This window comes from Drosophila grimshawi, unplaced genomic scaffold (genome assembly GCF_018153295.1).
Source record: "Drosophila grimshawi isolate 15287-2541.00 unplaced genomic scaffold, ASM1815329v1 contig_848, whole genome shotgun sequence".
Classification (NCBI taxonomy): Eukaryota; Metazoa; Arthropoda; class Insecta; order Diptera; family Drosophilidae; genus Drosophila; species Drosophila grimshawi.
Genome location: NW_025063692.1, coordinates 20,162,501 through 20,177,868, shown reverse-complemented (window position 1 = coordinate 20,177,868; position 15,368 = coordinate 20,162,501). Strand labels below are relative to the sequence as shown.

The 15,368-nt window shown below is 43.4% G+C and overlaps 1 protein-coding gene across 4 annotated transcripts in view; it reads right to left on the bottom strand.

The window, feature by feature from the left end:
• The window catches only part of LOC6564678 (optomotor-blind protein), a 71,326-nt gene extending 59,440 nt beyond the window's left edge, over nt 1-11,886 (bottom strand). For 3 of the 4 annotated variants that reach the window (XM_043216275.1, XM_043216276.1, XM_043216277.1), the window contains exon 1: nt 10,704-11,886. In XM_043216275.1, the coding sequence (XP_043072210.1) occupies nt 10,704-11,806 (1,103 nt within the window). In that variant the 5' untranslated portion in view covers nt 11,807-11,886. The remainder of the gene's footprint in view (nt 1-10,703) is intronic. The other variant, XM_043216278.1, reaches the window with a different exon arrangement.
• Between the last annotated feature and the right edge of the window lie 3,482 nt (nt 11,887-15,368).

Here is a 15,368-nt window from a genome sequence, read left to right as displayed (position 1 = left end):
TTGCTGCTGCTGCTGCTGCTGCTTTAGTCGCATCAGGCAATCAAAACACGCAGCGCAGTTAAAGCGCACCAAATGCTTCATACAATTTGTACATATAATATTTAACTTCTTCTCGAGCTGTTGGCTCCAGAAAAATATTAAATAAATACGCGCACACACACACACACACACACATACACACACACACACATATGTAAGTATAAGCGACAATAAAAAGAGAATAAAACCAAAGCGGCAGCTCATCAATTTTAGCCACTTAAAATTCATAAAGCGTTTTCTTGAGACAACAGACGCAAATCGCTGACGGTGGCAGCAGCAGCAGCAACACTAGCATCGCAAGTAAGAGCTAGAGAGAGATAGAGAGAGAGAGATCGAGAAAAAGAGGGAGATGGAGTGAGAAGAGGAATGGTTGCAGACAACAGCGCGCATTAAAATGGGCATCACAACTAATAATCGACACACCAACAGCAAAAAAAAAGAAAAATAAAAAGAAAAAAACTCTCAACTAATAAAGGAATAGAACATAAAAGTTGGTCAGCATTTGACAAAAGGTTTCGTGAGAACCACACAGCTTCGTGCTGGCAACAAGAGAGCAAATGCGAATAAATGTAAATATTAATCTTAAACAATTTAATCAATTTGCGGTCTTTCTTATTCGGCATCCAAATGAGCGTTAATCGATTTCTTGGCTTATAAGGAAACAAATTGAGGAGTCTTTAATAGTTAGGCTCTTAAATTGCTACCTTTACACATTCTATATTCATTTCTAGGCAGCATCGTTCCAAATTTCACACAAGCAAACGATCGTAAAATCGAGCTAATCGTAGCGAGTAGCTGGGCGAGCAGAGTTCTAAAAAAATATTCCATATCACGATTTCCACATGACAGACTCAATGAGAAAGCTCTGGCAAATCCAATTAGTAAGTCGTACCCCCTCTTCCCTATTGATAATGTATACGACGATGGAGCGCGTTGATTAAAACCCTGACACACATCTGTCTGAACAATAAGTTGTTGCTGTTGTTGTTGTTGTTGTTGCGTCAAACGCGTTCATTTCCGCGAAAATTGCGCAGCTCAGTGAATAGCTAGTGAGTGTGGTGCGAGTACTCGTTGCGATCTGCGATCTGCGATCTAAACGTGAACCTCAAACTGAAAATGAACGGCTGGCTGACAACTGGGGACATCCTCTTCTTTGAGCCAATTAGCGTTCTAATCAAGTGTAAACTAATGCTAAAAGCCAAGCCGGGTTTGCGCACAACGCGTGAATATGCCACGAGACAAAAGAGGGCGCAAAACAAAAACAAAAATGCCGAAACCGAAAAGCTTCAGAGAGTTGCGAGAGTTGCGAGGATCAACGACAGCTTTCGTTGTGTGACTATGCTAATTTGACTAATTTGCTGTCTGGATAGAGAGAACGAGAAAGAGAGAGAGCGAGAGAGAGAGACAGCGACATAGAGAGAGAGAGACAGTGCGAGGGCATGAAAAGATCGTTGTCTGCAGATTGTCGACGCTGTCGCCATCGTCGCCGTCGTCGCCGCCTTCTTTGATCTGCCAGCGCACATCTAGGAAATGTTTGTCAAATTCATTGGACCGTTCTCATTGTTTTTGACATTTCTTTTAGCCGAACGCTGGCGCTGCTGTTGCTGCTGCTGCTGCTGCCGCTGCTACTGATGATGTTACTGCTGCTGCTGCTGCTGCTGCTGCTGCCTCTTCCCTTCTCTTGTTTTTCTTATTCTTATTGAAAAAGTTGAAGCTGAAGCTTTTGCTGAAAGCTTCAGTTTTGCTTGCATTGTTTGAGCAAAGCTGGCAACAACCCTCTGCCCTCTTGCCTCCGCTCCTGGTTCCGCTAAAAAACACCCACCGCCTGTGCGACCTTCTTCTGCTTCTTCTTCGTCTTCATGTGCTTATTCTTATTCTACTGCTTCTTCATGGTATTCTCCTTTGGCAGCTCCACGCATTTCGTCCGGCGCATTGTCGTTACTTTTCTGGCGCCAAAAAGACGCCGTTTTCGACGTCGCAGCTTTTTGTTGTTGGCTTCATTCTTCCTTTTGGCCTTTTTTTCTTCTTCTTCTTGTCCTCCTGTGTGTGTGTGTGTGTTTTTTTTTTTTGTTTGTGTTTTTTGTTTTTTTGGGGCTCTTCTGGTCTTGCTGGTTCTGGTTCTGGCGAATCGAGCTCATGTTCTTCATTATAAAGCAGGCTCGTCATCGACATCATTGCGATCCTACATAAAGAACGCATCATCATCATCATCATCATCATCATCATCGTCATCATCATGATGATGGTTGTCGCCGTCGTCGTCATATTTTGTATTTTTGTTTTTGCGTTCTTCGCTTTATGCATTTCATGCATACTTCAAAAAATTTATACAATATGCGTTTAATATTCAATTCTTGTTCCTGTTCCTTCTGGCCCGCCTCGTTCGTCGTCGCCGCCGCTTTTGGACTCTCTTAAAAGCGAAAGCGAAAGTTTCTCTCGACTAGATCGATGCTTGCGGCCCATTCTCGCTTTAGATACGCTCTCTGGGGTACAGTTGCGTCCAGCGGAGAGCGCCACCTGTTGGCCAGCAACACATACACACACACACAACTCTTATCAGCAGCGGCTCAGCGATAAGCACTGACGGGTAGCGGCGATGGTAGAGGGTGGATGGGGAGAAGGGGAGAAGGGAGAGGGGAACGCTCATTAGGCAAGCGGAGCGTGTAAACAGCGGAATTCTCGATTTAGTTGGCCACTTAGCGGCGTTTTGTTACCAATTTCGGTTAGACAGGGGCCGTTAAGTATGTTCAACTTCAGGTTGAGGCCTCAGCTTCAGCCGCAGCTTTGAGTTCGGCTTCGCTTGATGCCCGAATTTGGTTGGCGCCCCATTAAGCCAAGCCTTAACTTCCGCTGCTGTTGTTGGTGCTGCGTAGGCGGCGGCGGCGGCGACGGCAACGGCGACGGAAGCGGCCACTTAATTAGCTGGCGCTGCCAACGTTTTTCGTCAAATTAATTTTCATTTAATTTTAAGTGGGCGCAAATGCAATTTAAATTAACAGCAAACAGCGAACAGCGCAACCAAATTCAACACAATCCACAACTCAACTCGAACTGCCTGCCCATTGACCATTTGCCGTTAACATTTCTACAATCGTTTATTATGCAAATTATTAATGCTATGTCAAGCGGATTCTGTCACTTGTTGTGCCTCTTCCCCTTCTTCATTCATTTTATTACATTTTTATTGTAATTTGTAATTTGTGTATTCTTTTTTCCTTCTTCGTTTGGTTTTTGGGTGGTGCGTTCATCGCTCAGCGTCCAATCACATTTCTAGTTTCAGCCATGCAACAGTGCTGCAACCCCGTGTGGCAGACGCCACTTAAAAGTTCCATAAATGAACTAAATTTGACTTGAATTGTTCAGTTGTCAGTTGTTTCAGTCAGTTTTTTACAGAACCGATAGAACCAATATCGGATGATATCGAATACAAAGAGGACCCTAAGCAGAGCAAAGATTGCAAAGCGATTCAAATATTATATATACACCTATATGTACACCTATACACCTATCTACATATATTTTGGATAAAGTATATATATATATGTAGATGTACAATTATATATGTACATCCTTATTGAAGCTTTTATACGGCAAATATGTTACTTTTTTAAGAACTTTCAAAATAAGCTATGACATGAATTTTGAATATGTTTTCAGTTTCCGACTAATTTTAATTAATTAATTAATATTTTAATAAAAACTAACGTTACTTTTTCAAACGTGATATAACATGAAACAAATTGGCATTTAAACATTTTACGTTTATTTCTTTGTTAAAACTTTATAGCACTTTAAATTGTTTGCTAGACACCGGTCGAAATATGGTGTGAGACACTGTATAAATACCTTGTTTTGTATTTTTAAAGTTAATCATTGCAATTTAGTAGGCCTTGCATTTATTAATTCTCAGGTTTTTGCTGCTGCTTGGAAATAATTTCTGTTCTAACTGAGCTCTTGACGTGACAACATTATTTGATTTTTTTCCAAGTTTTCAAAAAGTGAAAAAGTGAAAGTTTCCGAAAAATAATAATTGTGAAAATATAACATTTTGAAAAATAATCATTTATTTTAAAATAAAAATCGGTTTTTTTTTATTGTGTACATCAAAAAGTCGGTATTAGGGCTGCCTTTGTTGGTAAGTGAGCTTTTGTTATATATATTAATATTGTTGGGCACATCCTATTGACTTGGCCTGTTTCTGCTTAACTGAAATATCGACGCACTACATCATTATACAGATTCCGCAGACGATGTGCGCAGATGATTAATAGAAAGTATTCAAACATTTTTCATAATTGCATTAATCGAATTATATATTTGATGTTGTTCTAGTGGCTTACTTTGTTGAGCTATATTGAATATTACATTTTTGATATGATGTCGGTAAATAAATTCAGGGATATTTGCGGTCTGGGTTTCGGTTAATAGCAGTTATTAAGACTATGCGAATGTGGGACACGATTCAGATAATTTTGATATGATTTCACAGTTTTGCGCTTAGACAATTGTAATTGCAGTAATTATTGTCGCTGTTGTGATAGATTGCCAACTGTATTTGCCATAAAATATATACTGCAATTAGCCATAAACACATTAATGTTGTTAACATCGATGGCAAATTCGAATCAATTACGCATGACAAATTATCAGAAATTGTACCCAAAGACATGCATATTTCATAGCATGCTAAACTGTTCTACTGCCAAGGATGAGTCCTGGTCGGCTAGATTGCAGCTGGTTGCGGCTCCAATTATTATGCATTTTTCATGGCTTTAAATTGTCGAAGGACTGCGGTGTAAAGCACCTGGAGGCTTGGACCGGTGAATGCCAACGAAGCCATCGATTGTCGTTCAATTTGCTTGAAATTGGCATACAAGGATTAGTATAGTGGGAGGGGGTGGAAAATCCAATCGAAGGACTCGCCACACACACACACACACGCATTTTGTCAACTTGCCACATCGATAATGCCACTCAACCCCCATCCCCAATGTACAACAATTCCAGCACAATTATGAGGAGGGTGCAGTGGAGAGAGTGGGTGGGTGGGTGTGTCAATGGCAGCCGTGGGCGTCACATTTGGGCTACATGTAGTACAATGTGCTAAATGAAACAATATTTTTTTTTATAATTCGAGTCTAATGAATGGGAGTAAAACGCGTGGTAAAAACTTCACAAGTATTAAAAAGAAAAACTTCTAAAAAAACTGGGGAACATAAAAAAATAAAACGCGTTGCACGCATTTAATTGGGCCAGAGGGGGAAAGGAATGATAAGTTAAAAAGTTGGTTAGTGGGGGATGGGAAGCCATTTTTGTTTACAATAATTAAACAAGTGAACTTTGACATACGGTTGCTCACAGGTTTTAGCCACCCAACCCCTCTGCGGGTTGCCTCTTGGCCGTGTCATTAAACATTTGTCGACCGGTGTCTTGGCCCGGCTCTTTAACACATCAACGCACGAAATACACAAACACACACACACACACACACACGCACGCAGTGTATGAGGGATAGGGGTGAGGGGTTGTGTGTGTGACGAGGTACACACGAGGCCTGACATTAATTACAATCGCCGACTAGCTAACGGTGAGGGAACGGGTGTGGGTAGAGGGCAGAGGGCCCTACAAGACTTTGGTGGCCAGAGCAAATGTTTGGCTATACGCCGTCATTTTCCATTAAAATCTGAAGGCGCAAATCAAAGCGTTTCAGCCAGTGCACGAATCTTTATTGCCAACACTTTGTATGACCTACGGAGAGAATTGGGGGGACTGAGCATTATAATATTGTCAGAAGATATGGAACGCATATACGATATATTAGATGAACACTCCTTGCCACTTAAAGTATATTTAATTGTTTCAATTTGAATGGAAAGAAGATTCAATGTGAGGCCTTTAAATATTAACTAAATAAGATCGACCCAAAACCAACGAAATTCGGGAAAAATAATTCCTTACCGTACTATTAGTAATAACTAGATTATCTGCAATGCTTATGCAACATTTTCGATATCAGATTGATATCATCTTTATGATAAATCAGTTTCAGAATATAATATTCATGGTAATAATAGATTGCTTTGAAGTATGTGCTATAAATAATAGATTTGGAAGGGTGTTTAATCTGCGACAAACTTTTGATAAGAGCTGCACTTTCACGCGGCAAAGTGTCGTCAAGTGAATTGGGCAGACGATGAAGCAGAGGCAGAGGCAGAGGCATAGGCAGAGGCAGGAGAAGACGATGAAGAAGAAGAAGGCGTGCGAGGCGAGTCGAAGAGTCGAAAAGTCGAAAGTCGAGAAATCGCTTTATTTATTTGCGCCTAGGCAGCAATTTCAATTAATTGATAAGTCACAAACGGCAACAACAACAAGTAAAACAAGAGCAACAGCAGCAGCAGCAGCCAGCAGCCAGCAGCAACAACATTTCACGCAAATCGCTTTGGCAATTTAATTGCCAGCGACATTTTGTCGCGCAGTTGCGAGCTGCGAATTTGCCAGATTGCCAGTTTGCCAGTTCGCCAGTTTGCCAGTTTGCAGATGAGTCGCACCCCAGTCCAGGGACCGAGCCGATGCGAGTGCGAGCAATTCGAATAACGAATAACGAGATTCAAATGCGTTGCGCTAATTGAATCAGCCCGTCGACAGCCCGTCGTCGCGAGTACCCGCTTCCCACCAAATGAATCAGCTGTGCTTTGCTGCCGTCTTGTGATTGGTTTTGACTCTCCACACACACAGAGAAAGATAGAGAGAGAAAGAGACAGAGAGAGAGAGCGAGAGAGATACAGATAGAAATGAAGATGGAACTTGGTACTGGTGATGAGTGCGACGCACTCGACAGAATTTTCGAATCGTAGTCGCATAAATCAAATGAATAATGACACTTTTTGGCATTTATTGCACATCTCGGAGAATGCATAAAGAATATTCAAATCATATGGAATATCAATGTGTAACCAAATGAGCCATATTTTGTGAATACTTTTCCAATAAATATATATAGATATATTCACATTCATTATAGTAATTATTCGTGATTGAGTTCATTTCACTTATGTAATAAATATATTATTTTTGCTAAACAGATCGGGCGCCTGAATGAATACTGTGAATACAAACCAATTTGAGGATATATGTTTCACAAAGCAAGTTTATTTCGGGTACTCGATATTCTATGCGTGGATACTCAGTCCAATAAAAATCATAAGGCTTGAGTAACCAGTAGCTGGATAGCAAATTAGTACTCAGAAGTATGCTGATATCTTGATGCTTGAGTGCAATGCGAATTGATTCAGCAAACTGCAATTAAAACAACCATTTAATGTGAGTGCTGAAAGCACTCGGATGTCTGCAACAATGACATGTGGGAAGGGGATATTAAGTTGGCGAAAAATTATTGCCGCTGGCAATAATAAAACAATAGTTTTGACATTGATTATGATGGTTGCAACAACAACAACAACAACAACAATAATAATAATAATAATTTGTTGTAGTTTTCGCACTTGTTTCGGGCCATCGTTGGGTGGTGCTTGGTGGTGGTAAGGGGATGGCTCCTAGGTCTTAATGTTTTTAGCATGCAATGCCAGCAGGCAACAACAAGCAAACAAAAAAAAAAAAACAAAAAAACAACAAAAACACACAAAACATCGCATATGTGTGTGGCGTGCACAAAAGTTGCAACTTACACATGTGGCAAGCGCCTCCGCCACAAGCTGTGGCAGTGTGTGCGCACCGGTACGGTAGAACAAACGAATGAGTACTTAAAACTTTTACAAGCCACTCGAATGAGTGCAGAGTGCGCGCGCGAGAAAGAGACAGAGAGAGAGAGAGAGAGAGAGAGAGTGAGAGAGAGAGAGACGGAGAGGAAGAGAGAGAGAGAGAGAGTTGTTGATACAACAATTGCATGTTAGGCGCAACACTTTCGCAGCATTCAGCTTCTGCGTGTGTGTGGCCGCCCTTTGCCCCCTCGCCATAAAAGCTCTGTTTTCAAGTGTTATGCTAAACTCATTACAACTGAGCGATGGGTGGGTGGGTAGCGGCAGGGAGCTGTGGGGGTTGGTTGCAGGCGAATGAACTGCAGAGAGTGCGAAAAAAAGCACTCGCTGTTGGAATTTTTGTTAGCCGGAAATGTGGAGCGGGACTGCAACTGCTGCTGCCAACTGACGGCGCCGTTGCCGTTGCCGTTGCCGTTGCCGTTGCTGGTGCCGGTGCCGGTGCCAGTGCGGAGGTTGCAAGCATATTTTTGTGTGGAGTGGTTATGTTTATGGATGGCCACTTGGTTCAGTTTCACACTTGAGCGCCGGCTGCTAATGAGCTTAAGGATTAACAAGTGCCACGGGTGCGAGCGAGATAGTGAGTGCATGGGCTTGCAACTTGCAACTTGCAGTTTGCAGTGCAGCAGCAACAACAGCAGCAACAGCAATCGCAACACAAAGCAAACAACAAAACTTTCTGCAGACGCAGCGGGCGAGAAAATGCTAGTTACATATATATTCATAAAGGCTGCGCCTCTTTGTTTGGGCGCGTCAATGGTGGGCGTGGTGCGGCTGGGCGTGGCATCGCGGGGCGTGCCCCAGACGCGTTGCAGACGACGCCGCACTCGAAAGTTTTCGACGTTTTTGCAAAACTATTTTGTAAATATTTGCCTAGTGTTTTTGTTGTCGTCGTTGCAAAAAATCACCCAAAAACCCTCTTTTTTCCAAGACAACGTGGTGCTGCAACTGAGAGAGAGAGAGAGAGTGGTTGGTGGGGGGGAGGGGTGGTTGGGGAGGTCGACTTAGGGATTTAAGCGCCAACGAGGCGTCGAACAAATTTGTAGCTTTAAAACAAAAGCTAAAAACAAAACAAACAAACAAACAAAAAATGATCTAATTGATTTTGTGTGGAAATGAATGGTTGAGTGTATAAGTGAATGCACTAATGCTAGTCAAGTGAGTGCATGTTGCACAGTTGAATTGCAGCCACGCACAAGTGAAAAACGGTATTAAAACATGCATTTTGATAATTGATTCACACACACTTATTTTAATCAACTAGTTTAAGCGCTGAACACAGTTGAATATCGACCATTTGAATAACATACACTCGTTATGTCCAACTATAATGGTTTAGTTGGTGAAGAATATACTCGTAAGCACCTATCTGGGAAAGGGTTAGCTGTGATGATAGTCAATGATTGTAACAAGTGAAATAGCCATAATTCCAGCCAGAGATTCACTGACTTGCCTGCACGCACCTGAATTGTAATTTGAATGAGCGATTGCACAAGTGTTTAATATCTACCTTTGACGAATGGAAATATTTCATTTGCAATTGAATTTACTAGCATTTACTAACAAATGCAGCTAGGACTAGAACAACGAAATGCGAATTTGAATATGAATACTTCACAGTTTTTCAACAATTTAGTCTCACTTTTATATGCATTTTAAAATGTTGGTTTTTTTCCTTCTTGCTTTTTTTTCCTTTTTTTTTTTAACTCGTATTCACTGATTTAATTGCGTGCTCTACACAAATTTTGTACTCGGCACTCAGAAGTGGCCCGAGTCATACACACTCAGTCAGTCATTCAGTGGCTTTGAATGCCTCGTTTTCAAGTAGGTGTGAATCTTAAAACGCATTTTCACGCGCGAACGCAACTTGAATGTCAACGTTGAGCCAAGCGTTGTCTGGAGAGGATGATGTTGATGACACGCCCTGACAACTTATGGATATTGCGAGTGATGGTGTGAGTGTGTCAGTGAGTGCTCGTCTTGATGCGGGCGGAGGAGGAGGGCGGTATATAGCGATTGTAAAATGCGTTTTTCACCTACTTTCCCGAAGACATCGTCTCGCACAGTGTGCCACATTAGCCAGTGAAGATGCTTGAGACGCCACACGTGCTCAAGTAGCTACCAGTGGATCAGCGCGCATCGAGCAAGATGGCATTGAAAGCTCTAGCTACAGGGATGCAGGATGAACACCGACCACTGACAGAGACAGACAGACAGACAGAGAGAGAGAGAGAGACATAGACATAGACATAGATAGAAAGAGAGAGAGAGAGAGAGAGATAGGTGAGGGAGAGGGATTCACACTTGTTACTGTGGCATCGTGTTGACCTTCGCGAAAAGAATGCGATGCTTATGGGGATAGACATTCGAATGGTCAAAAAGATGAAAGTTATTTTCGGTCAAGCATAAATAGCTTAGCAAGTATTTCAAGTTCAGCTCTTAAGGATAAGTGTTTTCCAATGAAATCGAGCTGAAACTGAACGTCCTTAAGTTGGGGTCAAGCAGCGTAAGCAGCGTAATAAGATTCATCCAAGCACAAGGCGCTCACCTGAAGGAACGGTCATAACTACATAGAATTAACCTGGAGAATCCATCTAAACAGTGTTTTCCTTAAATAGATAATATTCCATAGACTGTCCTGTTGATGATAGCCTGGCCAAAGGATTTTCACTTTCATCACAACCCAAACGCAGAGTTTCTTGTTCTAAGCAGGAATTCAGTTATGCCAAAGGATTTAGGAAGCATAAGGAACATAACTCCGAGAAGGCCATTATAGAATGGGATTTCACTGTTCATTTGAGGATTTCACTGTCGTGGGTCTTGGGTGGTCATGTGGTTGATTAGATTCCATAGACTTGGTCTTTAATTTAGCATGGGAGCAATTTTGCTTACCTGCCACTTTTGGTGATGACCATTTCGGTGCCGAGCTTGTGGAACTTCTCCCATAGATCCTTGCCCTCGAGCGTGACCTTCGGATCATCGACGACGCCATCGTCCTCAGGCTGAAGGGCGCGAAGCGGTCGCATCGCCGGATGCAGCTGATGGGCAACAGCCGAAGCGAGCACCACGTCCTCGGCGGTGGTGTAGGCGGTGCCCAGCGGATGATGTGCGTGCGGATGCGCCGGATGTGGGGGAAAACGCAAACCGCCGCTGTATAGGCCCGGATGATGGGGCCCCGCCGGACTGCCGGCCAAGGCGGCGAGTGCAGCGGCCGGAAAATACGGCGGCGGCGGATGCTGTTGCGGCCCTAAATGCTGCTGAGGATGCTGCTGCTGGGGATGCGTCGGATGCGAATGCAAGCCCGCTCCGTGTGGTGGCGGTGGTGCTGTTGCTGTTGGATGCGCTTGCGGCGGTGCGGGTTGCGGTGCTACTACGTTGGGTGAATGATGCGCGGGTAAAGACGACGATGATGAGGACGAAGGCGGCGGCGCTGCTGCTGCTGCTGTACCTGATCCAGATCCAGATCCTGATCCAGCGGGAGGCGGTGTCGCTGTGGGCGTCGTTGCCTGGCTCCCGCTCAGCGGTTCGGTGGTGCTCAAGTGATTCTTGTTGTTGTTGTTATTATTGTTGTTGTTGTTGTTATTGTTGTTGTTGTTGTTATTATTGTTGTTGTGGCTGCTGTGATTGCTCTGCGGCGACAGCTGCGACGGCGAACTGCGAAAATTGCCGGCGCCGCCCGAGATTGGCGAGCTGAGCGCCTGAGCTGCTGCTGCTGCTGCTCCCGAGCTGCTGTTGTTGTTGTTGTTGTTGCTATTGTTAGTGTTGTTGCTGCTGTTGTTCGTGTTGCTGTTGTTGCTGTTGCTGCTGTTGTTGTTGTTGTTGTTGTTGTTGTTGTTGTTGTTGTTGCTACCCGCCGTCAACAGCGACGAGACGCTGAAGTCAGTGGGTCTTTGCGAGAGCTGCAGAAATGGATGATATGCCATCCCATTTGCGAACCTGGCGAATGGATCCTCAGCAGACTGATGAAGTAGCAGCTCCTGAACGTCGTATCTCATTACATTACAATTTCATCAACATGTGCGTCACGCGGAAAATTTATTTTTTATTCTGTGTACGATTGCTAAAAAAATAGAGATACTTTGTTTTTGTCGTTGTTACAGTTGTTGTTGTTGTTACAGTTGTTGTTGTTGTTGTTCGGCAGGTACTTTTGGTTTTTAAGAGATTCGATTTTGTCGTTGTTGTTGTTGTTGTTTTTACAAATAATATTTGTTCACACACACACACACCAGCACGTCATATTTTTGTTTTTCTTTTTTTTTGCTTTTGCTTTCTTTATGATTATTATTATTATTATTATTAATATTATTAATAATATTATTATTATATATGTATGTATTCTTTTGGTCACAAGCTTCCTTCAGATTTGTTATTGCTATTGCTTCAGCGAAAAAAAAAATATTCTTGCTCAAAAAAATGCGTTGCTGTTTGCTGTTTTGGCGGCGGCAAAACGTCAACGCGACGGCGACGCGACTCGACGTTTGCCTTTTCACAGATGGCTCTTTTTTGTTTGCCAGTTGCTATTGTTAATATTGTGGTAACAAATGCAGCTCGATCAACAAACAAACAAATAAAAAAAAATGGCTAAATAAAGCAATTGCTGCTTGATGTTGCTGCTGTTGCTGCTGTTGGTGTTGCTGCTGCTGATGTTGCTGTTGCAAACGACAACGGCACGACGACAACATACAAACGGTGGCAACACAAACGACGACAACGACGCCGATACGAACTACACGCCGGTCGCTTCCAAACTGGGAAATACACACACGGACGCAAGCAGCGCAACCCCGAAGACAAAACACGACGCTGCTTCTGCTGCTGCTTCTGCTGCTGCTGCTGCTGTTGCTGGCTGCTGTTGCTGGCTGCTCTGCCGACGCTTTTTTGGCGAGTAGCAAACGAGTAAGAGCGAGCGAGCCAGAGAGAGCAGTGTATGTGTGTTGAATTTGTCGGTCGGCTGGGCGTGCGAGTGAGTCGATTGGGTCGTGGCTGCCTGCCCGCCTGCTGGCTGGCTGCTTGTTTGGGTGTGAGAGCAGGGCAGACTGAGACACTGAGAGAACGCGACTCGATTTTTGGGTTCCAATAAGAAAACCTAAAACCAAAGTGTTGAGTTGACGCTTTGCGTGTTGCATGTGTGTGCCTGTGTGTGTGTCGGTGTATGTGTGTGTGTGTGTGTGTGTGCAGACACACAACAACAACAGCACGACTATGACAAACCAACCAGCAGCAGCGACGCCAGCGTCCAAGGCGTGTGACAAGCAGTGTTAGAAGTAACAAGGCAGCTGACACCAAAAGTGCAGCGCGCCAGAAAAATGGCTCAAAATGTGAGCGACAGCAGCAGAAAAAAAGAGAGTGTGTAGTAAATCCAAGCAAAAAAAAAACACACACACAAAAAATAAATAAATAAACAAATTACAAAAAATATATATATATGTACATATATACGGAAGGAGCACATTTTTTTTTTTTTTTCTATTAAAGCAGCAATTGACAAATGACGCGCAAGCGAAAAATGCACTTAAAATGGTCAAATGTTTTGTTGTTAGTTGGTGGAGGGGTCTGAGGTTTGGGGGGTTCACTTGGAGGTGAGGTGAACTGAGGTGAGCTGAGGACCGAAGGCTGCTGTGTAGGTGAGCAAAGCACAGTAAATGCGATAGAAGGCAACGCGTACGCAGAGATAAAGCAAACAACGCCTGAAAGATGCCGTTAGGGGTTAGTGGTTAGGGGTTGGTAGCCAGGAACTGGAGGAAGGAAAGCAGCCCGAGCCGATTACCTCTTCTGATCAGAATGTGAAGTGCGATCATATTAGAAAAGAGCTTTTCACAAGTCTGTTGGGCAAATCAGAACAGAGCTTTTGAGCAGTCCATGCTTTAAGCTTAAAGGATCACAGGAAGCTTTTGAAGGAAAAACAAAGATCAAGCAAATATAATATATATATATATATATACATGTACATTTTATTATTATTCTTTTTGAAAAGTACAAAAAAATTAAAAAATACTTCTTTGGCTAACAAAATCTTAAATTATAATTTGACTTATGACATCAAAATAGCAGCAAGGGCAAAATCAACTCAAATATCAGGCGAATCAGCGAATTGGAGGCAGCACAACTGGGTTTGGAGTTGTGGTTGAGATTGGGGCTATGGGTGGGTGTGTAGTTGGATGTGGAGGTGAGGTAAAACGCATGTTAGCCGCTTTGGCAGCTTTTATGCGTCCGAAAATTGTAAATACGACGATTTATGGCGCGTCGTAGACGACGGCGTCAACAAAGCCGTCGCCTAAGCACCAAGTGCGAAAAAGCACACTGAAAAAAGAAGAGCATGCAGCAAAAACAACAAGAACAACAACAATAAGAGCAGGAGCAGGAGCAGGAGCTGAAGCAGTAATAATAATAAGAAGAAGCAGAGCTGGACTAAACTGGACTGACTGTGACTGTAGGTGCCGACTTGCCTCGACTGGCGTCGACTGGAGCGCGTGTGACAAACTTGACGCTAAAGTTTGCGCAAACACGACCAGTGGCTGTGGACGTTGGTGTAAGCGAGATGGCCAGAGACAAGGCGTGCAAATGAAAGGCAAAGCTCAAGCAGAAGTCACACAAATACACACACACACACACACATACACACACATACACACACACACACACACACACACTCACGCATACAGACAGCAGCAGCAGACAAAGAAGCTTTGGCAGCGGCGACGGCGGCGCCAAAAAGCAAAAACGGCAACGCAAATGTATTTTGTCACACGTTTCCCCACACACACACACACATACGAACACACATACAGAGACACAATAGCACACACAAGCTGTGAGTGTGTGAGCTGGCTGGCAATATGGGCGCTGCTTGTGCGCAAGAAAAAGACGACAAGCGCAACGAACAGCGACGACGACGTTGAACTTGCTACCCGACTGCATACTCTCATCATTGTTGTTGTTGTTGTTGCTGTTGCTGCTGCTGCTCAGCTTGTGTGACAAGTTTAACCACAAACACACACACTCACGCAAACAGACACACACACACACACGCACACAGAGACGTACAGCAGCTATAGAGAGCGACGCGCCAGCTAGTTAACACCACACCTCACAATGGCGGCGGCTATGCCAACTCCTCTCTCTCTCCCACTCAGTGCGCGCTGTGAGCGCGAGCGAGATGGCGTATATTGTGCGCTCTGTCGTCGTGTTGTTGTTGCTGTAAAAGGTGACAACATTTCTTTGCCTGCCTGCATGCTTGTGTGTGTGTGTGTATGTGCCAGTGGTGTGTGGTGTGAAAAATTACAGCAGCAGCGTCGCCGTGGTGAAGAAAAGACAATGAGAATGCTGCGCGACAGTCAAAGCTGAGAGTGTTGCTGTTTTTGCTTCGTGTGTTGTTGTTGCTGTTGCTGTTGCTGTTGTTGGGACGGTGTAAAGTAAAAGGCGATTAGTTTTCTGAATGGTGGAAGCTTTTGGTCAAATGGGCAAGGCTACGAAAACAACCATATATTACATACATCTATACATATATATATATATATATATATATATATATACATACAATATATTTGGATGTACATA